This window comes from Serinus canaria, chromosome 5, assembly GCF_022539315.1.
Source record: "Serinus canaria isolate serCan28SL12 chromosome 5, serCan2020, whole genome shotgun sequence".
Classification (NCBI taxonomy): Eukaryota; Metazoa; Chordata; class Aves; order Passeriformes; family Fringillidae; genus Serinus; species Serinus canaria.
In genome coordinates, this window is record NC_066319.1 from 23094958 (window position 1) to 23118773 (window position 23816).

Genomic DNA, 23816 nt, shown 5'->3' on the forward strand with positions numbered 1-23816 from the left:
TAATGTAATCAGTGCTATTCCAGATCCTCCCAAGCTGCTCACAGCTTGCTTGCCCTCATTCTTGTGCAATCCAAGACAAACTGTCCCCTAGACTTTTCAATATCTTTTCCCTTACCCCACACATTTCACTTTGATTCTTGTTCACAGTCATTATTCTCAGGAGTTTTCAGTACACATTCAGTATTCCTAAACACAGTTCTCAGTTATGTTCTCCCTGCTGGCCTTAGTTCCTGCTTCCCTCTCCTACATTTCCTTTTCCTAGGCTCTTGCTGCCACCACAAGTCTAATGCCATCTCCTCTGCATTCATAGCACATTTTTGCATCTCATCTGGTCCTCTCCTCCTACAATAGCAGTAACACCAAATTATAGGGTAGAAATTTTATAATGTTCCTCATGAAAACTACTACATCACAAGGGAAACCTCTTCTTCCCCTTGGACAAATAGGAAGCAGATCTCAATAGCTCTGGAAAAGAGAGACTAATTATCAGAACTGCAAGGAACACTGTGACATCTAGGTGAAAGTAGGGAGTCATTTGTTATGACAGCTGCTGTGCTAAATATTTCCTTCAGATTTTAAAAATGGATCGCAGAACACTCCTACATCACACCATGTGTAAGTAAGGCAAGGTGGATATATGAACAGCAGGGAAAAAATGGATGAGTGTGGTGTATTGGTGCTGGTGATCCCTTTCCTCACCTCTGGTACAACTGAAGTTGCCCAACAATTATTGAGCCTGCAAGGTAGGATGGGGACAAGGCTTGCTTTGCTAGTGCTCCATCCCAGCCTCAAATGACCATGTGGGACTGAGTTTAAATCTGTATTCTCTCTGCTGGGGGACCAGCCTCTGCCAACACTGACACTGAATGTCTGAGACAGAAATGTAGCTCTTGTATTACTTGTGGTCTTCTAGAAACCAACCTTTTCTCATGGATTAACTTTTGTGAGGGGAGGGAAATCTGCCCTCCCTAAAAAAGTTTTTTTGATTTTCCAGTGTTGCAGGGATACTTGTTAATCCAGATTTTACTCTGTACTTCTTTACCTCTTTTCTTAAACAATTCTCATGGGACATTCATAAAAGCCTGTTTTTCATTTATTTGGCTGAGAACTAACAACCAGTGCTCTCAATTCACAGGCTCTGGAAAGCATTGAAAAGGCACAGGAGCTGGCAGAGGGACTAGGGAACAAGGTAGGATCCTACACCTTCTTTTCAGTACTCTTCATAGTCTTGTGTCAGCCAATATAAGATATCAAACATTGAAGTATTCAGGCTTGTTGTTGCTCATTAGCATTCCCATTAAGCAGCGAGTGTTTGGGATTTGCTTTGTCCTGTTTGGTTGTGGGCAGTTGCACAGATAATCATCAGTATGCAAGTCTGAAAAGTGATTGAGGAGTCACAATGGGATAGGCAAAGGAGAATGGGAAGCAGTGAAAATGGGTGTGAAACAGACAGAAAACTAGAGGATTAGAGGTCTCTTCTCTTCCTGAAAAACATTTTTGCCCTGAGCAGCTGCTGAACTGTGTGCTGGCTGGAGGCAAAGGAAAGTGATGTATGGGTAGTGACGGGTAGCTCAGGGAAAACATGCGTGGAACAGCTGCTGAGTGTCTCAAACCTGGTGTTACCTTTTGTGACACAAAGAAGAAGGGTTAATGACAGGAATTGTTGAGGCCTGCTGATGTTTCTCCACCAGGCTGATGGGGCTGTGGCATTCCGTTCCCACTCCTGCCTCTCGTCTGTGTTCACCCTGCTGTTCATTTGTCTTGAAGCCTTGTTCACTTGTTTCTGTCCTTCACGTGCAGCTCGGCCTGCTGAAGCTCCACTGCCTGTGTGAAAGGATCTATCGCACGAAGGAGCAGCAGCAAGAATTGCGTGACCATGTAGTGAAGTTCCACGAATGTGTGGAGGAGATGGAGCTGTACTGTGGCATGTGTGGAGAGTCCATTGGGGAGAAGAACAACCAGCTCCAGGCACTACCTTGCTCCCACTTCTTCCACTTGAAGTAATTAGCTGGAAATACTAAAATTATTGTCATGTTACTCATAGGAAAGAGCTGCTTATGCCCACAGCAGTCCTATCCGTGCTGTTCCCCAGGTCTTTGTCTTGACCACCTGCTTACCTTCGTCTTGATCCTGCCTTGCAGGATCCCATTGCAGTGCTGAGTCTCACAGCCTTGGAGGGTGAGATTTAGCCATCATATCCATCACACTTCCACTTGTCCTCTAAATAATTATTCACTGAGGTCCTCACTTTGCAGGTGGTCAGCCCCGTTCACAGATTCTTATTGGATTCCTCCTGGGGAATCAGTTCTTCTGTCCCAGGGGCAGTTTGGGTTTTTCCCAAGTCCCCTCACTTTCTCCCTTCGCTAGTGGCACACAGAAGTGAAGTTGTTCAGACTGTTATCACACTACTGCCATGAAAGAAGTTAGCTGTACCACCATTTTATTGAAGAAAAAACACAAGTGTTACAAAACACTGAAAACTAACTTGAAACTAATAATTTAATAACAAAGTCTCACACTGACACCAGAATTAGGATCAAACTACTGGGCAGCGAGAGACGCCCGATGAGCTCTGTGGATTGTCTTCAGCAGTACAGGAACAAACTTTTGTGGAGAAATTTGCCGAAGTGCCTCTCTGGAAGGGATGGGAAGGAGTTGCAGTCTCTGCCGGTGGCGGGAGGGCCTAGGGGGAAGAGCTCTGAGGTTTGCAATAGCCGTGGAGCCGCCCTGGGGGAGCCTCCGGCCGCGGAGACCCCCCCGACCCGACCTCCTCCCGTTGCAGGTGCCTCCAGACCAACGGGACCCGCGGCTGCCCCAACTGCCGCCGCTTGTCGGTGAAGCCCGGCTACGTCTAAGCGCCCGCGGGCCCGGCCGGGGACGGACGGAGCCGCTCCCGGGCCCCCTCAGGCTGTGCCTGGCGTGGGCGTCCTCGGCCTCCCCTGCGCGGGGCCGGCTCACGGCTCGGCCCCACCCCCTTCCCCCTCGCTGCTGTGTACGGGCACTGGCTGTAATAAAGGCTTTCTCCGGGAGACCACCCCGTCTGCCTCCAGCGCCGGGTTCCGGGCACCGCCCGCGCCCCGCCCCGCCATGGCGTCGCCGCCATCACTCAGCAGGTTTGGGGGCGGCACGTGATCCGCCGGCCGCTCCCCGCCCCGCCGGCAGATTCGGCACGGCCGCGGGCGCCGCGGGCCGCGATCGGGGAGCCGGTGGCTGCTCCGGGGGAGGGGAGGGTGCGCGGAACCCCCGGGCCGCCCGTCCCGCCCGTGGCGCTGCCCCCGCCCTGCGCCGCCCGGAACCGCAGTGCGGAATCTGCCGCGCCGAACCCGCCGCGCCGTGCGCGCACCCGCGGGCCGGCGGAAAGATGGCGTCGGTCTGGGATGAGTCGGAGGTGAGGGGCCGGGGCTGGGGCCGGGGGCGGCGGAGCCGGGGCGAGCCGCGGGCCGGGCCGAAGGTAACGCTGCCGTTGTGCCCCCGCAGGACGGCGTCGGCGAGGAGGTGCTGAAGATGTCCACGGAGGAGATCGTGCAGCGCACCCGGCTCCTCGACAGCGAGATCAAGGTAGCGGCCGCGGAGCCGGGCCGGGCCGCCCTCCCGGGAGCTCTGTGCTGCTGTTGTTCGGGGCGGGCGGGTTAGCACAGGCACGGGGACAGCAAAAAATTAAACCCGGTTCGTTGAATCGAGAACGGCAGATGGAGGAATACGGAACCGCGAAGGTAGGGGAGAATCACCAGAAGTGCATCGACCCGAGAAAGCTGGGGGGGCGGCTGTTCGACGCAGCTTTAGCTAAAGTTGCAAAGGCCCTCCCTGCCTCGTAGGCAGAGGGGAGGGGGAAGTCTGTCCTGTGGCCTGAGTCAGGTAGGATCTTTGGGTAATTTAGGTTGGAAGGGACTTGAGCAGACCTCCAGGCCAAACGCCTTCTCAAAGCAGGGTCAGCCATATCGCAGGCTACTCAGGGCTTTATCCGGTTGGATCTTGAAAGTCTTTAAAGACACATACTGCACCGCTTCGCAGGGTGTTCAGTGCTGCTGCTTGACAGACCTCGTGAGGATAGAGATTTGCTTTGCTACAGTCTGAACCGCACCTGTTTCAGTCTTTGTTATTTCATCTGCCCATTGTGTACTCCTGTGAAGTGTCTGGTCCAGTCTCTTTGATACCTCCTTCCGCAGCTGTTCTGTTCTCAGCTGAACAAACCCAGCTCTCTCAGGGGGGCCCATGCTCCAGCCCCCAGTCATCTTGGTGGCCCCATGCAGAACTCAGTCCAGTTTATCAATGTTTTTGCTGTATGGGGGGGGGAAACACCAAAACTGGACTGAATGCTCTAGGTAGAATCTAAAAGTATCGAATAAAGGGGACTGAATACTTCTCTCCATCTACTGCCTGCAGTCCTGCTAGTACAGCCCAGGATGCTGTTTGCCACCCTTGCTGTCAGAGCACATTGCTGGCTCCTGTTCAGTTTATTGTCTTATGGAGACCCCGAGGTCCATTCCTCAGCCAATCACCAGCATGTGTTACTTCAAGGTGCACTTCCCTCCCTGTGGCAGGGCTTTACATGTGTCTTCATTTTTTGTAAGGTTTTCTGTGTGGCAGCTCTGCCTTTGAACACCAAGACTATGCCCCCCAAATTGATGTCATCTGCAAAGATGATGAGAAAACATTCTGTCCTCTTGCTTGTTCATTCATGAAGATGTTAAGCAGATAAACCAGTCTCGTGATAGACACGTTTTGCATAAAAGAGCACTTAAAAATTTAGAATGTTTGCTGCCCAGTGTTAGCAGTATTGAGATAAAGTATTTCATAAATTCCATAGAGTAACTTCATCCTATACTGCTTCAGGCTCCACAAGTAATTCTGACTTACTAAGGTACTTTATTATTCTTTAAAGACAGTAAAGGTAAATATGTGTCTTATTTTTAAACTGCAGAATACAGTAAGGAGTAGAAGTAGCCTTCTTCATTTTATAGAAAGAGCATTATAATTGCAAAATGTTTGTAAGAACCCTCCCTTCAGGCAGTTTTCCTTGAATGTTTTCTAGGCTGTTTTATTAGATCAAATTTATTAAGTTTTTTGCATTTTTATTTAACAGATTCTGTACTGGCTCCTGTAATAGATCTGTCCTGTGAATGTGTTACAGCACAGTATTATGCTTAGGCATAAAGACTTTTAAAAAGATAGTGTCTTAGTGAAGAGTGAATTTCCCCATTGAACAGAATCACACACCCAGTTCAGGTGTGACCAGGTCTCCTGAGATCTCTTGGTGCTCCAGTCACTTCAGTGGGGATCACAAAGTGTGTATTTGCATACTGTGTGACTAACTAGGAAAGGGAGGAAAAGGCCTGCCAGTGTCAGCCAGACAGCACTGCAGACATCTGTGTTGGGTGTACAGAACTTTTTTTCTTAGAGGTTTTTTTTCCTTACAGTTAGTACAATCATAGAATAGTTTGGGTTGGAAGGGACATCTAAAGGCCAGCTCCTGCCATAAGCAGGGATGTCTTTAACTAGACCAGGTCGCTTAGAGCCCTGTCCAATCTGGTCTTGAATGTTTCCAGGGATGGGGCATCCACCATGATCTGGGCAACCTGTTGCAGTGTTTTGCTGTCCTTACTGTAAAATCTCTTATATATAGTGTAAATTTACCCTCTTGAAGTTTAAAATCCATACCCCTTGTCCTGTTGTAACAGCTCTTACTAAAAAGTGGGTCCCCATCTTTCTTACAAGACAGCTTTAAATACAGAAAGGCCACCATGAGGTCTTCCTGGAGCCCTCTCTTCTCCAGGCTGAATCATAGAATGGATGGTGTTGCAAAGGACCTTAAAGATCATCTAGTTCCAGCCACCTTGTAAAACATAACTAAAATAGGTGTGTATATGTAGTTATTTGTGTATCTGTATATATTGAAAGATCACATCCAAACCAAACTGTTTGGATGTGATCTGGGCCATATTGTTATGTAGGTTACATTGCAGCCCTGTAAGCTGTTGCACTGATTAGGCTGAGGCTACCAAGTGACACTGGGAAGAAATTATTTGGGATTATTGTAGCCTTGATTCCTAACAAATTTTGGCTAATTTGCTGGCTTTGCTTTTTTATATATTAGATTTCCCTTTATTCTTCAGACTTATATTTCTGTAACTGTTTGCTTTTGGAACAATCTATTAATTTCATCTTGCCTCAGTTTTCTGACACTTTTCCTTTTTCTTTCTTCTGTGTACCAATTGCAGATCATGAAGAGTGAGGTACTGAGAGTGACCCACGAGCTCCAGGCCATGAAAGACAAAATCAAAGAAAACAGTGAAAAGATCAAAGTGAACAAAACCCTGCCATACCTTGTCTCCAATGTTATTGAGGTGAGGGTGGTGGGCTTTTATGTACTGACATGAGAAGTGTGTGCAATTTATAGTGGCAGGCAGGAAGGCAGGGAGCTCATCAGGCATTCAAGGCCTGGAGTATTCTCAGACTACCAATGCTGCCAGAGCCAGGACTTTCAGGTTTTTCTGTTGTTTTCATTTGTGACCTGGAAGTGCACACCTCTTTCCCAGTTGTTCTCTGGGTCATTCCTTAGGCTTTGGGTACTGTTAATCTGTACTTAACAACCATCAGAGGGTGGCACAGCCCTTCTGAGTGTAAACTTGAGCATCTGAGATTGGACACATGCTCTCTGTAACTTGTGAAACAGCAAATGAAAGGCCGTGGCTCTTTTAATCCATCACATTCTTTTTCTAATTCAGTAATTCTGATGAGAGGAAAAAGAATGCTCATAGTTTGCTATTAAAAATGGGATTGCTTTGTGCTACTGTTTAAAAACTTAATGAGCTTAAGCCCTAATGTGAGCTGCTGTATGGCAGAAGGAATCATTGCCATTAGCTACTATTTGTTCTGGATTTTGTAAGGTCTTTCTATGCACTATTGCATGCTGCTTCATAAGCAAAGGAAGAAATCAATTTTTACAGGAGGGCTTTAATGCTTTCAGGATTCTACTCCTGATGGATGATGGAAAGTTTTATTTCTTCTAATGTTTGTATGTTAGAAGCATTAATCCTGGGATCATCCTGCTAGCCTGGTTACATTGTTATGAACGCTTTCACCCTGGTTTTCAGCTGCTGGATGTTGACCCAAATGACCAGGAGGAGGATGGAGCAAACATTGACCTGGATTCCCAGAGAAAGGGCAAGTGTGCTGTGATCAAGACCTCTACACGTCAGGTAAGATCCATGTGCCCAACCAGGTGGGAGGAGTGATGCAAAGGATCTTTTCCTGGTACATCTGGTTTTGCTTACCTTGATTTCTTTTTTACAGACATATTTCCTGCCTGTTATTGGGTTGGTTGATGCTGAGAAGTTGAAACCTGGAGATCTGGTGGTGAGTGTAATTGGATATGATGGTGGCCACAAAATTGCGTATGTCTTGCCTTGAAGAAAGAAGTCGAATCTATCCAGATTGCCCCAAGACCATTTCTCTACTAAAACTTTCATAGATAGGTATTATGGGTTCAGTTACTACTGTTTGTAGTAAAGAAAAGCAGTTTGGGGTGCGTGTCTTTTATACATACATTTGGTGCTGAAAGTTTAGAGACCACTTAGTAAGTTTTTTAAACCCTGTCCTTTCATTGTAAATAAACTGGACCACTCGGTTAAAATGTGACTGTGGCATTGTCCACTCTGCCAAGCTGGGGTAATTCGATGAATGCCAGTGTCAAAGCTGGTTGTTCCTGCATACTTGAGGTCTAGTAAATCAGCTTTGATTGCATGTTTATTAAGTGCTATCTGAGGGAACTTGTTAAAAGCAAAGGACTTGTGTTTGCAGGGGGTGAACAAAGACTCTTACTTGATCCTGGAGACTCTGCCTACAGAGTATGATTCACGGGTGAAGGCCATGGAGGTGGATGAGAGGCCCACCGAGCAGTACAGTGACATCGGGGGGCTGGATAAACAAATCCAAGAGGTGATACTTTATGTATAGTTTCTGCTGTGACTGTGGAAAACAGTCTTTGAACTTCAACTCTAAAGCAGACAGCCTGGATCTGTGGAGAAGAATGCATTTATGTATTAATATTTTTCTTCTGTTGTAGCTCGTGGAGGCCATTGTCCTGCCGATGAATCATAAGGAGAAATTTGAAAATTTGGGTATACAGCCACCCAAAGGAGTCCTTATGTATGGGCCTCCAGGAACAGGGAAGACACTTCTAGCTCGAGCATGTGCTGCCCAGACCAAGGTAAAAAGAACCTGTGAAAGTGTGTGCAGCTGTAGAATAGTACCTGACAAAGAATAAGAACACCTACAGGGGAAGAAAGTCATACCCACAAATTGGTGTTACAAAGGCTGGGATTTTCCTGTCTGTTTGCTTGCTTGTTTTAATTAAGGGCTTCTTATAGTACCCAGAAGTGACCTATTGTGAAATGAGGCCTAGAATTGATTCTCTTTCACTTCCCAGGCCACGTTCCTGAAGCTGGCGGGTCCACAACTCGTGCAGATGTTCATTGGCGATGGAGCAAAGCTGGTACGCGATGCTTTTGCTCTCGCGAAGGAAAAAGCTCCTTCCATCATCTTTATTGATGAACTAGATGCCATTGGCACTAAAAGGTGAGCTCTGGTCCATGTTGTAAAGTTCTTGGGAGCTGCCTAGCAGCCTCCTTTGCCTGTGTATGTAAGCAGAGCCTTTTAAAGCATGGGTTACTCAGAGAGCGTGAACACAGTCACAGATGGATAGCAGTTGCCACAGTCCTTGGGCTCAGGAGCAAAGTTTGTCAGACTTTGGATGTGTCTGATAGCCTCCTGCTTTAGAAAACTGTTTTCTGATCACTGCACCTAGAGATGTTCACCCTCATTTACTGTGTGGGCCTGGACAACATAAGCCTCGTTCAGCTGTTATGACTAAATAAGTCTTAGGTGCTGCTGACCTAGTTATTCTAGTTGCAGTCCTCATCATAGTAGAACTGTAGTTTTAAGGAAAAATTTGGAACACCTCAGCCAAGGAGCATGACCTGCAGTCATTCCCTGTTCTGATGTGATTAAAAACATAGGGACAGGGTGGTCAGGTTCATACTGACAGTTTTATCCTTGTTTCCTCTCAGGTTTGATAGTGAGAAGGCCGGTGACCGGGAGGTGCAGAGGACCATGCTGGAGCTGCTTAATCAACTTGATGGTTTCCAGCCCAACACACAAGTCAAGGTTGGGAGCTAGCAGGGAGTGCTGCTGAGGTCCAGGGCACTCTAGCAAGGGTTGGAAAACAATGTCCAGGGAAGAAGCTTGGTGAATCTTTGGGGAAGAAAGGCCTGTCTTCCATGTGCTTCACACTGATGATCCTACTTCTACTTAGGTGATTGCTGCAACCAACCGGGTTGATATCTTGGACCCAGCTTTGCTCCGCTCTGGACGATTAGATCGAAAGATTGAGTTCCCAATGCCTAATGAAGAGGCCAGAGCCAGAATTATGCAGATTCATTCACGCAAAATGAATGTCAGGTATGTCCTTCTGGGGCTCTTTTTGTCACTCACAATCGTACCTTAAGGCTGAGAAGTGGTTGGCAGTCACTTGTTGGGAGCTCACTGTGGGGCTGAGGAAACACCCTACATTGCTTTTTCTATTTGGTACATGTTCTCAGACTTTTTTTCCCATTTGCTCATATCAGCCCTGACGTAAACTATGAGGAACTGGCTCGCTGCACAGATGATTTCAATGGAGCCCAGTGCAAAGCTGTGTGTGTTGAAGCGGTAAGTATTCCTCCATAGGAACAGTAGTGAGAGTAGGGAAATGTGAAAGCTAGAATGGAGCAGCTATTTGGAACTGGTGTGGTGCTCATATTCCCTCTCTAAATACTGTTTAATTGGGCAGGGGATGATTGCCCTCCGCCGTGGAGCTACAGAGCTCACCCACGAGGACTACATGGAAGGAATCCTGGAGGTTCAAGCAAAGAAAAAAGCCAATCTGCAGTACTATGCCTGATCCCTGCCCAGTCAAGTTTGTGGCCTTGGCAGAGGACAGGAATAGACTGGACTGTATCACTTACTTTCTGTCTGGAAAAAATAAAGCATTTTTTCCCCTTTAAAAACAAATCCGTGATGTGTTGGGGCTGTCGCCCTTGCTCAGTGGTTCTACATCTGTGTAAAGGAAGGCTAAAAGCCTCCTGTGTACTGTGCCCACCATGCTGCCTTTGGACCCTCCTCCAACTAGCTCTGGATTAAACCCTGCTCTGATACTCCTTCCTGAGGACCAAGAGGCTATACTGCAGTAAGTGTACTGTGACATTGATGACCTGCAGCTCAGACAGCATCGCCTGTTCTTGCCTGTGCAGCCAGTGAACAGCCTGCAGCGTGGTTAGAGTTTGAAACTTTTGAACACTCAATTTGCAAGTGTGAACATGATTCACACATGAATGATGTTTTAACTTTGTCACTTGCACTTAACTCTTGAAGCTTTAACACTGTTGCTGGTATGTGTATGTGAGCTCTCTGAGGAATCAGTCAGGTCATTAGTCATAAAGAATTCAAGGTTTCATCCACCGAGCAAGTCTTTCAGTACTTTTAATGCCAGTTGAGAATTACAACTTCCATTTAAAAATTACACTTTTCATAAATACACTGACTTTAGCATTAAGTATCTTACATGCCACTGGATTGTATTTTAAATACAATGTAAACATCTCCAAATGCTGGCCATCTCATCTTTACCTGTGCAGTTTTTGGACGCTTGGGAGAGGGGTGGGGATGTGAGAAGGAAAAAAAGAATAGATGGATGAAAGAAAAAATGCACTCCAAAGTACTTTGGCTGATGTTCCTGAGTTAGCCCTAGTACTTGTGCTGGTACCAAGGTCCTTAGTGCTCATTTTGGAGCGGAATCTTGTTCCAGCAGAATGTGCGTGTTCTTGACACGCTGCGCTCAGGGCATTTGACAGTGGAAGGGGCAGAAGCCACACGTTCCTGAGGAAAATACACTGTGGTTCCTTTGGACACTAATGTTAGATGGGGCTGTACATCTGCTATTTTAGCAGTACTGTTATTTGAGCTCAGGGAGAATTACTCATCTCCTTTCACAGAGCAGGAGTTGCACCCAGAAGTTAGTTCAGAAGTGAAAGTTGATCCTGACAGCTCAAACTATGACGCATTTTGGAAAATGTACCTCTGGTGCAATAGTTAAAAGCTGCATGTGGCATACATCTCCCCACTAAAACAAGGGTATGTTAGTTAGCCAGATGAGTAACCTTCACTGTGTAAGAAGCTGAGAAAAACTTTCCTCTGCTTTCCCAGAGTCCATAAGAGTTTTCTTGGAGTCTTGCTGCTAAGTTACAGCTAGCTCCTTTTGGAAAGAGATTGATTAGTGAGTAAATAGCTGAATCCACAGCATGGAATAGCACAGGTTTCTGATTTAAATAAATTAATACTAAGAATGGGCTAATTCTTTGGCCTAAACCTCGGCTTAGATCAAGGTTCTTTTGGGAAAGGATGGCCTGAGCCAACACTAGACATGCCTGTTGCAAAAGTGTTCAAGCCAACTTTACTTAGCTCCTTGCCCTAAATTGGGTCTGAATTACACAGACCTGCAGCAATAGAGTTGGTGCGTAAACATCCCTTACAACTGGACAATAACAGGACCATGGAGGTACAGTTCAAAAAACAGCACAAAAAAAGACACTATCTTGGACTTAATCCCTTGTAAACAGAAGAAAAACAAATTGAAAGAACTGTCCCCCTTAAACCATCAATGATCAAGTTGCCAATAATTCAAACCTGGAGTTACTTGCAATGTCCGTGTCTGCGACTGGAGGCTGTAGCAGCGTCCCATGGGCTGGCATTTGGACAGCTCTGGCACTGCTCTCCACACGCTGACATGCCACCTCTTCCTGGTGTTAACCCACAGCTCTGCCCAGGCTGCGCTTTCCAGAGTCTCTCCTCGCTCTCTCTGGGGTCACACGGCCCCATTTTCTTGTCTGGGTTTTTGTACGGATGCCCGGGAGGTGTTGAGCGATGGGGCCAAAGTGCAGAGGAACCCAGCCAGCAGGGTGAGGCCCAAGCCCCCCCAGGCACAGAACATGGACCAGCCATAGCCATGACTGATGTCCTCTGGCAGCCCATAGACGTAGCGAGGATAGCGGGACAGCTCAAAATTGATCCCAGCTACGCATGTGCAGAGTGAGATGATACAGCAAGTGCCTGCAGGAGAAAAGCAAAAGGGTTCTACACTGCCCTCAGACAGGTTAATTATGCTCTGGTTTTTCCCTCAGTATTTTCAAAGACATGCATTTTCAGAATCAAGAATTACCCTTGGGGTTTTTTCTGCAGTCCTACCAGCACTCTCCTTATAAGGCAGAGAAAAAAAAAAGAAGGGAAAATATGTAGGACTACAGGATACCTTGCTTCACAAATAACCAGTACTACCTTAGCACCTTTAATTGCAATTTTGAACTCAGTCATAGTTCATCATTCTTTGATTCTCCTGAGACTACTTCCAGTGTCTAATGTCATCAGATTCCAGACAGTAATTGGCCAGTTTCTCCTATGAAAGGTAATTAGCTCACTGAATCCCAGGGCTGCAAAGTGCAGCACTTTTTGGTTTTCACCCACACTTCTGCCAACTGCACCCTAGGCCCACAAAGCATGCCCAGATTTTTGTCATCTGCTACACATTCACTGAACAACTGTATAGAGGAGAAAAAGCCCAAGAAGGCACAAGGCACACCAGTATGTTTAATATACACTACTACACTAGACTCCAGGTCTATACTGCCCATTTTCAAGTTGAAAAACCAAAGTTCAGAAAAACCTTTGGTCATACAGAAAGTCTGCTTCCACGCAGAACAAACAGATGTAACAACCCAGGCAAGCAGTGAGCTCACATCCTTATCACTGGGCCAATGTCCTCCCAGGCTTGAACTTCATCATTACATGAAGATCTAAGCATCTCTGAGTACCAGAAAGGTGCTCTACATTAAGTTATGTTTATTTGTTATGATTCCTAAGGAAAACTGGGCTAAGCTGTCTGACTGGAGCCACAGGTTGCACACTCGGAGCAAGCCAGAGGCCTGTGCTCATTGTGCACATGATCCCCGTGGCTACACACCAGCTCTCTAGAGCACAAGGCTCATACACACACATTAGGGTCTACTAAGAAACATGCAGTACCCATGCAAGCACAGGTCCTGCCCAGTGCTGGAAGTAGTAACTGCACTGTGCTGACAGTTTGCTGCACTAAGTAACTGCTTCATGTAGTTATGGTGGGCTGACGTCACTTTTATTTTTACAAGGCAGCAATACTGAATGTGGAGACCTGAGCAGAAGCGAAAGGCTCTCACCTCCCATTAGGAAGAGCAGCCCAGCCACGTACTGCATGAGCTCCTGCTGTTTGCAGCAGCCCAGCACACCAATGATCCACCCAAACAGGATGATGGAGACTGCCATGCCAATGAAGCCAGCTGTCATCCTCCTCAGATCTGAAGGAAAAGGAGAAAAGCAAGACAAAAGACATGAAGATGGCAGTACCTAGAGAAAACAGCCAGTGCAGAGGCCAGATGTGGACTGACTGGTTCTAAAGTTTATACTTCAACCATGGACTTCTCCTTCCGTAGCTTCTTGGAGGTAGCTTGCCCATTACACTGAAATGAAGGGAATCCATGTGAAATGGCTGCATTGTGCTGTGCACTGTGTAACTGGAGAGCATTTCTGTCCAAAGTACCAGCCAAATGCTCCCCAGCGTGGCACAGAAAGGGTGCACCACAAACTCATGGTAGTACTGCAAGATGCAAGAGCTTTTTTTTTTTTTTTTTTTTTTTTTTTTCTGTGGCATCTTTCTTTGGGATAGAGTTTGTTGGGGGAGAAAATTTTCTGCTGAAAATAGAAACAGAAGAATCAAGAGGGGACACTGGAGAGGACAAAAGGATTAGTGTATGGGAGGCACACAGTGTGAACTGAAAAGAGGAATAGTGGGAGGACAGAAGCAGACAGCAGATCAATACAATATTATGGGAACAACTCCAGTAACACGCTCTAAAAAAAAGCTTGGGTACCATTGCTATCCATAGTAAAATTGCTGTTCTTGTCTCCTCCAAGTTCAGTCTCCAGCTGAACTAGGATTTCCTTGGCACTCAGTCTCACATGACAGGGGCTATGTTGAATTATGTGGGCAATAGAACAAAAAACAGAAGCGGGAGCAAAAAAAACTGATTAAATCATTCTCAGTCACAGGCTACAGTTCAGTTATCTGTGTGGGAAGGACTTGGGCATGAGGCAGCTTGTAGGCCAGGTGCTGGTGCAAAGACAAACTGAGATGTTCCCTAAAAGAACTGATCTCCAGGAGGTTGCATCAGGTCACTGGTGTGCACACAGAAAATTGCAACAGGATCCATACAGTGATGCAGCACCTGTGCTGTAAGCCAGCTAGGAACTGCCTGTGCCCAGATCCAGAATATGACAACTCCTTGCAATTCACTACATACATCTGTACTCCTGAATTCCCAGCTTTAAGCCCCTCCAAATCCCATGTCTCTTTCCAATCATACAGTTGGCTGCTTGCACTTCCTCACTAATCAATCTGTATCTATGCTTAGAGCCCAGGGCCATGCTTAGGATGAGGTGATCCCGAGCCCTCAGCTGGCATTGCATTAAGGCATTTAGTGATGCAAACATTGCTGAGCCCTGCTCTGGGCTACTTACGGAGCGCGTGCCACTCATCCTGCCGGATGGTGTTGGTGATGTTGATGGGCAAGTTGCGAGGCAGAGAGCTGGAGGTGTAGTGGTACTTCACAGCAGTGCAGCGCTGAATAACTCCTGTGAAGAGACATCAGTGTGAAACAGCATGAAAGCCCCCTGGCCTTGCACGTGCTGCTGGGTTGGCTAGCCCAGCAGGGCTCGCACTGGGGAAGCCTTCATTCAGTAACAGGGCAAATGTAGCCAAAAAAGAGCTGTTTATTTCAAAGGCTTTGGGATTAGAAGGAGAGAACCTACAAAGAAACACCAGCTAAGCAGGAGCCAGGTGTCTCTCCAAGAAGCAACAGCTGAAGTTAAACAGTAATGACAGTCAGGAAAAACATGTCTAAAAGCTTTCTAGAGGAACTGCTGTGATCTTTTTTGGGATGTCTAAGGAGACAAGAATGTGGCCAAGCACCAACAGGACCGCTTTATCTCTAAGAAGACAAAATTGTAACACTTTGAAAATTTTGAATGAATGCTGGAAAGTGAACTGCATAGGAGAATCTTTTGAATTCACTCCAATAGTCATTGGCTCTTTGCTTTACTTTCAATGAACAGTAGTATCCAGGTAGAATACTATGTTTCCATTATAGCTTTAAGAAAAGTGTACCCCAGATGTAAATGTGAACTTACAAGCATGCTCTTCTTGAAAGGGTTTTTTAATTTAGAAACTGGAGGAGACAAACATGGATGATGGAGTAGAAGAGAGCCACCAGAAAGATAAAAGAGCTAAATAAAAAAAGTTCCTCTTAAACAGTGGCTACAGGGCCATTACCGCTATTTGAATGTTGGAGCAGAAGAACCATTCAAAAACAATCGACTGGCCAGTGAGCTAATTAAGCTGGTGAACAATCACTAGCAAGGAGCTGCAGATTCAGTGATCAGTTTTGCAAAAGACACTAGAAAACCCAGGAGAAGAATTGAGCTTTCTGTGGCTCTCACAGCAATGAGAAGCTTGATTTTGTTCTCTAACAATGTTCACTGGGACTGTACTGACCTGGTTTCTGCAAGGACCTGCAAAGAGGAAGCCCCTCAAGATTTCACAAGATCAAAAGCTGCAAATGAGAGGCCCAGGCAAATCCAGCCATCAGGCCAGGGAGGGAAAGGTGATCTGAATTTCCTCCCATTTCAAGCAGGCTCCAATTCTCAGCTGTGCTTCTCACCACCCTTGCTGTGGCTCCCTGCTGCTTCCCCAGCACCACAGAGCACTTCCAGCTGCACACTGTACACAGAGGTGCTGCCCTTCACCTGCAGACAGTGGCCCTCTCCTACTGAGCAGTTCTCCCTCCTTGCACTTACCTCAGGAACAAGGCCAATGATCAGCAAGACAACCCAGTGTCAGAGAGTGCCAGTTCATTTGCAAAGGCTGCAGACATCTGAGTTAAGAACTTGGGCCATATACAACACATCACAGTAGCTAATCAAATTTCACCTGTGACTGCTGACTGAGCTCAATTTCAATATGGACACGATTTGCATGTGTTGTTGAGAAATATGTAAATACAACAAACTAATGACATCAGATTTCAGATTATAATGCTCTGCATTCATTAAAAGTATTATTTATGCACTTACATTTCCTGACCATAAAAGTAGTGCATATGAAGCAGCATTTTAAATAAGAGCAAGGATTACTATTTTTATAGCTCATTAAAGAAAAAGCAAAAACTAGAGACATACATCCCTTATGATCAAAGCTATGGACTTCTCAGCTTAAGACATCACTAAGAAAAATATTGGCTCTTTATTATTCCAAGAGTTTAACATGTAAACTAAAACCAAAACCTCTCCACCTTCCCATACAAAACTGGTTATTTAGAAATTTTTGGATATCTGGTTTAAAACCTGTACTCCTAATCCTTTCTTCCCAAGAAATCAAAGTGCTAATTTTATATAGTTAGCACATAAAATTTCATTAAAACAGCAAATTAAAAAAAAAAAAAAGCTCAGGAGTGCACAGATTCCACGGCTTTAGCTCAGTGCTGACCTCTAATCCATAGGCTTGGTAACAGCCTTTGATTACACCAGCACAAGTAGTTTTTCCAACAAGATTCCATTTTCCCCAGAGCACAGGCTGGATCCACTCTAATGTGAGCCACTATAGGCAAAACAAGGGAGGCCTCTCTCTGCAGATCTTCAATAAAAGTTGAAATAGGCAGGCAAGAGAGTCAGAGACTTGGAGAAGCAGTGAGTGTGATCACAGCTGGATACCTAAGCCACTTTCTCCCAGGAAATTTTAACAAGCACCCAGGCAACCTTCAGAACCTCGATTTTGCATTTGCCATCACTAGTCTGTGTTTCCCATTTTGTGAGTGAATCTCTAGGTCTCACTTGCAGAGATGCCATGCACTCAAATATGCCCTCCACAGGACTGCATTTAAAGTCATATAACACTTTGTTCTCTAAGTACTCAAGAAAAAAAGTAAAAATCAAAATCAGGTTTGCAGTCTAAAGTTGTTGTTAAGGAAAAGGTGTTTCAAAGGTACTCCAGTAAGTCCTTGGACCTGAGCCTTACATACCTGAAATTGCAGTCTATAAAATAGGGACAGCATCCTGCCCTCCATTTCAGAAACCTGCTAGCAAAGTGATTTCCTTTTTGTTTACAACACACTCAGACAAGTACCCTAAGAAAGCCTGCCAAAATTAAAACTTTTGCCTTCAGGCAAGGGCTTGAATAGAAGAGAGTCATGTGGTGAACAAGTGTGTGTTGTCTGTTTTGGCACCCAACTACATTGGGAATACAGGACAGAAGGAGGCAGGTGCTTCTTCCTCCTCCAGGTCATTAGTTAGCCATAAAGCACACATCCAAGAAAAAGGTTAGATGGACAGCCTGATGCCAGCATTTCTAAGGGCTTTAACAGAACACTGTGAGAGTCACACTGCATGTACCATTTTCTTGATTAAATAATAAACATGAACAGCATCCAGCAGTGTCACACTGACACTTTCACGGCCCAGCTACATTCCTGTGCCTTCTCACAGCCAACATTGTTTCTAACACCTTGTTCTCAACATGTTTTTTTTAACCCTCAGGATTTCAACTGCAGCCAGGTTCCCCTTGGAACTCACACAGCCCTTGGAAGAGTATAAGTGTCTCTGGACGAGTTCTTTCTCCTGATTGAAGACCAAGGATGGGAAAGGTCAGGCAATGCTTGCTAGACTAGCCAGATAGCCAGGCAGAGCACAGGCCCCTTGTTCCTAAGCTGCCAAAACCACAGAAACACCAACCCTGCTGGGATATATTCAGTCTGTAATCCTGGGCTTAGCACACCCTGATTTTCAGTTTAGTTTTTGTGTCCAACTTTGAGACATGCAGGTTTTCTTTACACAACATGCCAGAGGTTTATGAAGAAATGGAGGGGTTCATTTTCAATTCTGCTGTGTGGCCCAGTATCAGAGCAGTCTGACTCTCACACAGCTGGGAGAGACTCCCTACTGCCCACGAGCAGCCACGGCCAGTTAGCAACTAAATACCGTATGTGGCCTGGCCCTCCCCTCCTTCATGGCCCAAGACCAATTGCCATTGAAGCTTCCTGGCATTTTCCTACCATTTCTGCCCAGGATTGTAAGGAGCACCACAGACATGCATTCACTCTGTCCACACTGTCACCCAAGGGCCACCAGATCAAATGAATCAACCTTCCTTTAAAATTCCACAGGAACTCTTACAGATCCCACTGACAGAACATACTTACCAAGGACCATGACCAAACAGATCAAGTTTATTAAATATGTCACTATAACAGATCCTCCACAGACCTCACAGGCAATCTTGTAACTCTTCCCACTTATCATCAGTCAGAAAGAATGGGAAGTACAGACACCAGGACTGAGCAGTTTTCTCTCAAGGCCTTCACTGTGGCCCCAAACTGGTGTGTTCCTCTGCTTAAGCATCCAATGGTTATCCTCACTTTCTCAGCTACATTGTGGTACCAAGAAGACTTTTCAGTATATATGAGATGTAACAGTCCCACCCCAGAGACTTTTCAGAGGAAGGCTGAAAAGCAATAAAATCCCTGGTTTATCAACAATGATGAACCTTTTATTTTTTAATTCCTTCAGTTTAGGGATGTTAAAGCACACGTTGTTCAATGGGCCCACCAAGTCATCCAAAGCAGCTTGTTAGAATGGATCTTTCCCAATTCATCATCTTCTACTGTCACCATTTTGTAAGCAACACTTATTTACTCTACTAACAGGTAGAGAAGGCCCCTAAACAATATATAATGAATCCCTCCAGGACCTTTCTACTTAAGTCCATGCAGATGGTTGTTGTTGTAGCATCAGTTACTGAATGTGGAATCCACACAGTACAGGCTCTACAAGATGACGTGTAGTGCTCCTGATCTTACACTCAGAGAACCTCCCATATGTGCACAGAGATCCTCTCAGTTTCCCCACCAAGTGGTTCAGTTCCTTGCCTTCTATCTCTTACTTATTGCTAATCTCCATTTTTCCCATGTGGTTTTTACATAGTTTCTTCTTTTGCCTTTAATGTATCTTTGACATAGTTTCTTCTTTTGCCTTTTAATTGTATCTTTGAAATGAAACTGTGTATTTTTTCACAGTTCCAAAATAGTAATTTTGCATTTTAAGAAAAATCTCACATATCATTCCCATCTTACATTTAAACATTTCCCACCTCTCAGTTTTGCACTACATTTTCTGACTAGTTTTCTCCTTTTAAATACATGAAGTGAATATATTTTGCTTTAATATTCCAGATATATAAATGGATGCTTGTATATGCATCATTAGCTACAATGCTCAACTATGCAAGTTTCCATGAAACAGCTTTGTATTAATAGCAGTAGATTAGATGGACTAGAAATCCATGGAATTATGAGTAAGTGTATTTATGGACTTAAGTAATTTATTCAGAATTCAGGAGAGATGCAGAAAGGAAAGAAATCTTATTCCAGAGAGACTAGAAAAAAATGGAGACTATAAACCCAAACCAAAATTACCACAGAACTGTGGGAAAAAATCAAATTTACTCCTCTTTCACGAAAAGGCCATAAAAAATATCTAGATTAAGGAATACTAGGAATAAAGAAAGGCATCACACATCACCAAAGAGCTAGCTGAAAACTTAATGCAAATTGAGGAGGAATAGGGCTTTCAGCAGTGCACAGGAGCAATCTTCAGGTCACACCAGGGGAAAAAATACCTGCTTTTCCTTTTCATAAGCACCAGATCTGGTATCAGGCTTCAGAGAACAGCTCAGATGCAGCCACACCTGACCATCAGTCAGAAAAGGCTGCCTAATCACAGTTGTCAGAGAAAAGACAGACACAGTGGGAACGAGGAAAGGCTGCTAGTAAAGCAGGTCAGGAGAAGGGATAAGAGCCATATCTATTTAAAGATCTGATTCTACAAGAACTATTATTAATAATTTCCCTCTATAAGATGACACATAAATCTTTACAGTAGCAACTGCAGACCTAATAGGCAAAGAATATAAGGGGGGGGGCAATGTTTTTTGTAGGGAAAGGAAAAGTCTTTTATTAGAACAGCTGGGGGAAAAGGAAATAAAGTAGAAAGGAAACATTTTGAATTTAGAGTCTTTCCAGTTTTACCCATCAAACACTGAGAAAGACCATTCACCACCCTGTAATGGCCTGCATACAGAATGCAGACTCTAGCCTCTCTATGTGACTTGTTGTGGTGTTGGGAAAATACCTCAGAAAGAGAAGTATTGAGGACCAACCTAGTATTCTTCCCACCTGTTCCCCCATCTTACCTAATCTCAGTGGGAGCTTAAAGCATTTTGCTTGATGTGAGTAAAAACAGTAGATAAATATTTTACATGACAACCACAATTAATAGAAAGAAATTAATGAGTTCCCTTTTGGTGAAAGGAGTTCAGCATGGAAATAAAAATGAAATTACATAGAATGGATCCTAGGAGAATAAACAGAGAAAGAAGCTAAGCACACAGCTTTAGAGTTTAAGAAGTAAGAGTCACTGCTGTGCATTGGAAAGAATGGACAAAGACGAGCTGAAATTCACAGTGCCAGTCCATCCAGGCTCTGCTGTGCAGGACTGGCGTCACAGTTGGAAGCCAAGCTGAAGAACTGCTCTCGCTTTCTTAAGATAGCATTTCCATTTTGTGCCTCAATGGAAGCACTTTCTCCAACTCCTACTCTCTCTGTGCTAATATGTACCTGCTGGAACACGAAGTCCTGTTATTTATCATTAACCATACATAACCCATTGACTTCATGGGTCAGCCCACTATGATATTTGTACCATCAAATGCAGGACTTTCATTTATACCTCATGGCCTGCTTGGCTTTGTACCATGTGCCACAATAGTAGCAGATCCATAGCTTTCTCTCCTTTCACCCTGGGGGCCCTGAGTGACATCTGCCACCATGAAAGCCTGGCAATCTACTGCAGCAATGAGAGCTCCCTCATGCTAGAATGGGAACAACAGGTCCCTTTCACCTTGCTGCTAAAATCACAGTGCTATCAACAACACTGCATGTTTCTCAGCCCGCAATTAGAAGAAAGTGTCGGGGTTAGGAGGACGCCCACAGAGAGTCAGGCCCTGCACTGGGCCCCCGGAGGGGCTCTCTGAGGACGCGGTCCCACCCAGCACTGCAGCATTTCTAGCAGAGAGGGAGGCGCACAGGACCCGGGATGGGGTCAGCGCCGCGCTCGCCGCTTCCCGCACGCCAGGGACACCGGGAGCCAGGGGTCGGCCGGGCTCCATCCGCGCCCGCCCGCCCGCCCCGGCAGCGGCAGCCGCCGCCCCGCCCGCAGCCCCGGCGGCACCGCGCTCAGCACCACGGACAGCGGCGGGGCCGCCGCCGCCCCCCGCCCCCGCACCTTTCCGGATGAGCTCCTCGCTGTCCGGCTCATAGCCCGCGCGGTGGCAGCGCCTCCAGAGCCCCGAGACGGTGGAGTTGAAGCGGCGGCCGCAGTGCGAATCCAGCGCGGCGGAAGCGGCGGCGGCCGGGGCGGGGGCCGGGGGACGCCCGGGCAGGAGCGCCCGCGGGGGTCGGGCGCGGAGCGGCAGGTGCGAGCTGGGCGCCGACATGGAGCCGGGCGGGTCGCTGCGCTTGTGGCCGAAGCCGCGACAGCGCTCGCGGTGCCGCCGCGCGTCTGTCTCGTACCAGGAGTCGGTGCCGATGGCCACGGCCAGGAGGGCGAGGGCGGCGGCGGCCAGGAGCAGCCCGGTACCGCTCAGCGCCTGAGCCGCGGCCGCCATCTTACCGCGCCGGGGGCGGCAGGGGCGGGCGCTTCCCTGCAGCCCGGCTGGGGCCACCGCCCGCGGCACCGCCCCCGGAAGGGACGGGCCCGCGCCCCCCGCGCCCCCCGCGCCGCGCTCGGTCCCGTAGCGCGGCATCCGCCGGGCTCGGCCTCTCGGGGGTCCCGAACCGCCCCCGCCGCGGCGCCGGGCTCCTGCTCCGCGGACCGAGGGCCCCTCCCTTGGCGGAGCCCGTGGCCAGGGCGGTGCGGGGATGGCCGCGGGCAGCTGCCGGGGGATGGATAACCGGAGGAAGGGGTGAACGGACCCTCCGAGCCTTTCCGCGGCCTCCTCTGGCCTGGCAGTCGCCCATCCCGCTGGCTTGCCCAGGGCAGAAGGGCAAAGACCAGCCCTGCTCAGGCCGCGGGAGCCAGCAGTTTTTCAAATGTACACGAAATGCAAACGCTACCCGCAAAATCATTTGTTGGCTTTTGGATTATGACTTCTCCACCCTTCATTATCAGTTAATGGAAAATAAGGCCTGAAGAATGTCCATCTATTTTATGCAATGAGAAGCAGATTAAATCCAAGCCATTAGTTAAATGCAGCATTTATAGGGGCACAAAATCCCTCTGATTCCACTTGTTGTATAGGGCTTGTTCCTCCAGCTGCAGCACTACCAGTCAGTCCCCAAAGCCAGTTGTTAGAGCATCGTCTCATCAATTCTGGCCTCCAGATAAAAAGATCTAGTGGCATGCTATGCCTAACTACTAATTTAATGTCTAGTTTTGAAATCCTTAGCTTTGGGTTTCTTTTTATTTCTTTTTTTTTTTTTTTTTTTTTTTTTGTTAAAAGTAGTTTTAATAGGTTCCCAGGAACAAATGCTCAAGTGCAGAAGATTCTGATCCTTCCTCCCTGCCACCACCTTCCCCTTGTCACTTCTTGGTGTCTCGGCCACACTGAGCACAATCTAAACACCCTCCCCAGCACTTCTCCCAGCAACACGGCCCAGCAGAGAGTACTGCTTATCTCCCCTGAGCACTCTGCCTGGTGGAAACATGCAGCAGCCTCAGCTAAAGCTTGTTCTAACCACATTTCTGCATGATCCTCTTCAGCAGTTTGCACTGGACAGATGGGATTACCATCCATGCAGCTGCACACTGGTGCCTTCAAGGCAGACAAATTGAAAGGGCTGCTGTCAAAAGAATTTTCTTACACATACCAGATAAATTAAATCTGCCACAGCAAGAATGAAAAATAATTTTCAAATACAATCATTGCTCTAGCTAACATGGAAAAATCCTTCAATTGTAATAGCTCTTTCCCGGAAAGATCCAAATACTCACATTTCCTAAATCTGCAATCCTATTATGTCACCTTACTCTCCATGTGAGCTCCTCAGGCTACAGTTTCAAAAGACAGGGGCTTCAGCAACACCATCATCTTACAAAGTTCCCATGAATTAAACTCTATTTGTTCTCCTTTCTGTGCCACTGCAATTGTGTCAGAGCCATTCTTCCCAGAGCCTGTGAAACAGAGAGCTGATTAACTCATGATAATTTCAATTACTTTTGAGAAGGAAAAAGAGATGAGGGAGAAAGGCTCATAGCTCAGTCCTAAGGGCAGGAGTACCAGCACAGCTCAAGAGTGCAGTGTGGTAAATCCAGGGACAGAGATTCCAAAACGTAGATTACTGGCAAAATCCACAGACTGTGACATCGTGCCCTTGATCACCTACCTACTTTCATCTTCTTCCAGCTCTTGGGTTATGGCTTTCCTTCTTTTTACAGAACACTTTGGCTAAGAAGAGATGTAAATGCACCGTTTATAGCTGAAAATCTTCCAAATGAAGGGTGGGATAAGACATTTTCTGAACCCCCGTTTTTGAAGGGTAGAGAATTTCCTCTTAGTCCTTTCAGGGCAATTGGAACACACAGCCTTTCAT

The 23816-nt window shown here is 46.4% G+C and overlaps 2 protein-coding genes across 3 annotated transcripts; one reads left to right on the forward strand and one right to left on the reverse strand.

Annotated features, from left to right (window-relative positions):
* Positions 1–1880: 1880 nt before the first annotated feature.
* PSMC3 (proteasome 26S subunit, ATPase 3) lies at positions 1881–10050 on the forward strand. Of its 2 annotated transcripts, XM_050975338.1 has the most exons (13): positions 1881–2000; positions 2783–3388; positions 3478–3558; positions 6219–6344; positions 7095–7199; positions 7294–7356; positions 7801–7938; positions 8066–8209; positions 8429–8577; positions 9069–9165; positions 9314–9459; positions 9627–9708; positions 9830–10050. In XM_050975338.1, exons 1-13 carry the CDS (start codon positions 1896–1898, stop codon positions 9938–9940), a joined length of 1953 nt encoding a protein of 650 aa, XP_050831295.1. In that variant the 5' UTR covers positions 1881–1895; the 3' UTR covers positions 9941–10050. The 2 variants fall into 2 exon arrangements, with proteins under 2 accessions (XP_050831295.1, XP_050831294.1); XM_050975337.1 differs by lacking the exon at positions 1881–2000 and having other exon boundaries at positions 2630–3388.
* A 454-nt stretch (positions 10051–10504) lies between these two features.
* LOC103826997 (transmembrane protein 178B-like) lies at positions 10505–21898 on the reverse strand. The gene is made up of 4 exons (XM_050975339.1): positions 21511–21898; positions 14641–14754; positions 13284–13421; positions 10505–12144 (listed from the first exon to the last, which is right to left on the reverse strand). Exons 1-4 carry the CDS (start codon positions 21890–21892, stop codon positions 11900–11902), a joined length of 879 nt encoding a protein of 292 aa, XP_050831296.1. The 5' UTR covers positions 21893–21898; the 3' UTR covers positions 10505–11899.
* Positions 21899–23816: the final 1918 nt, after the last annotated feature.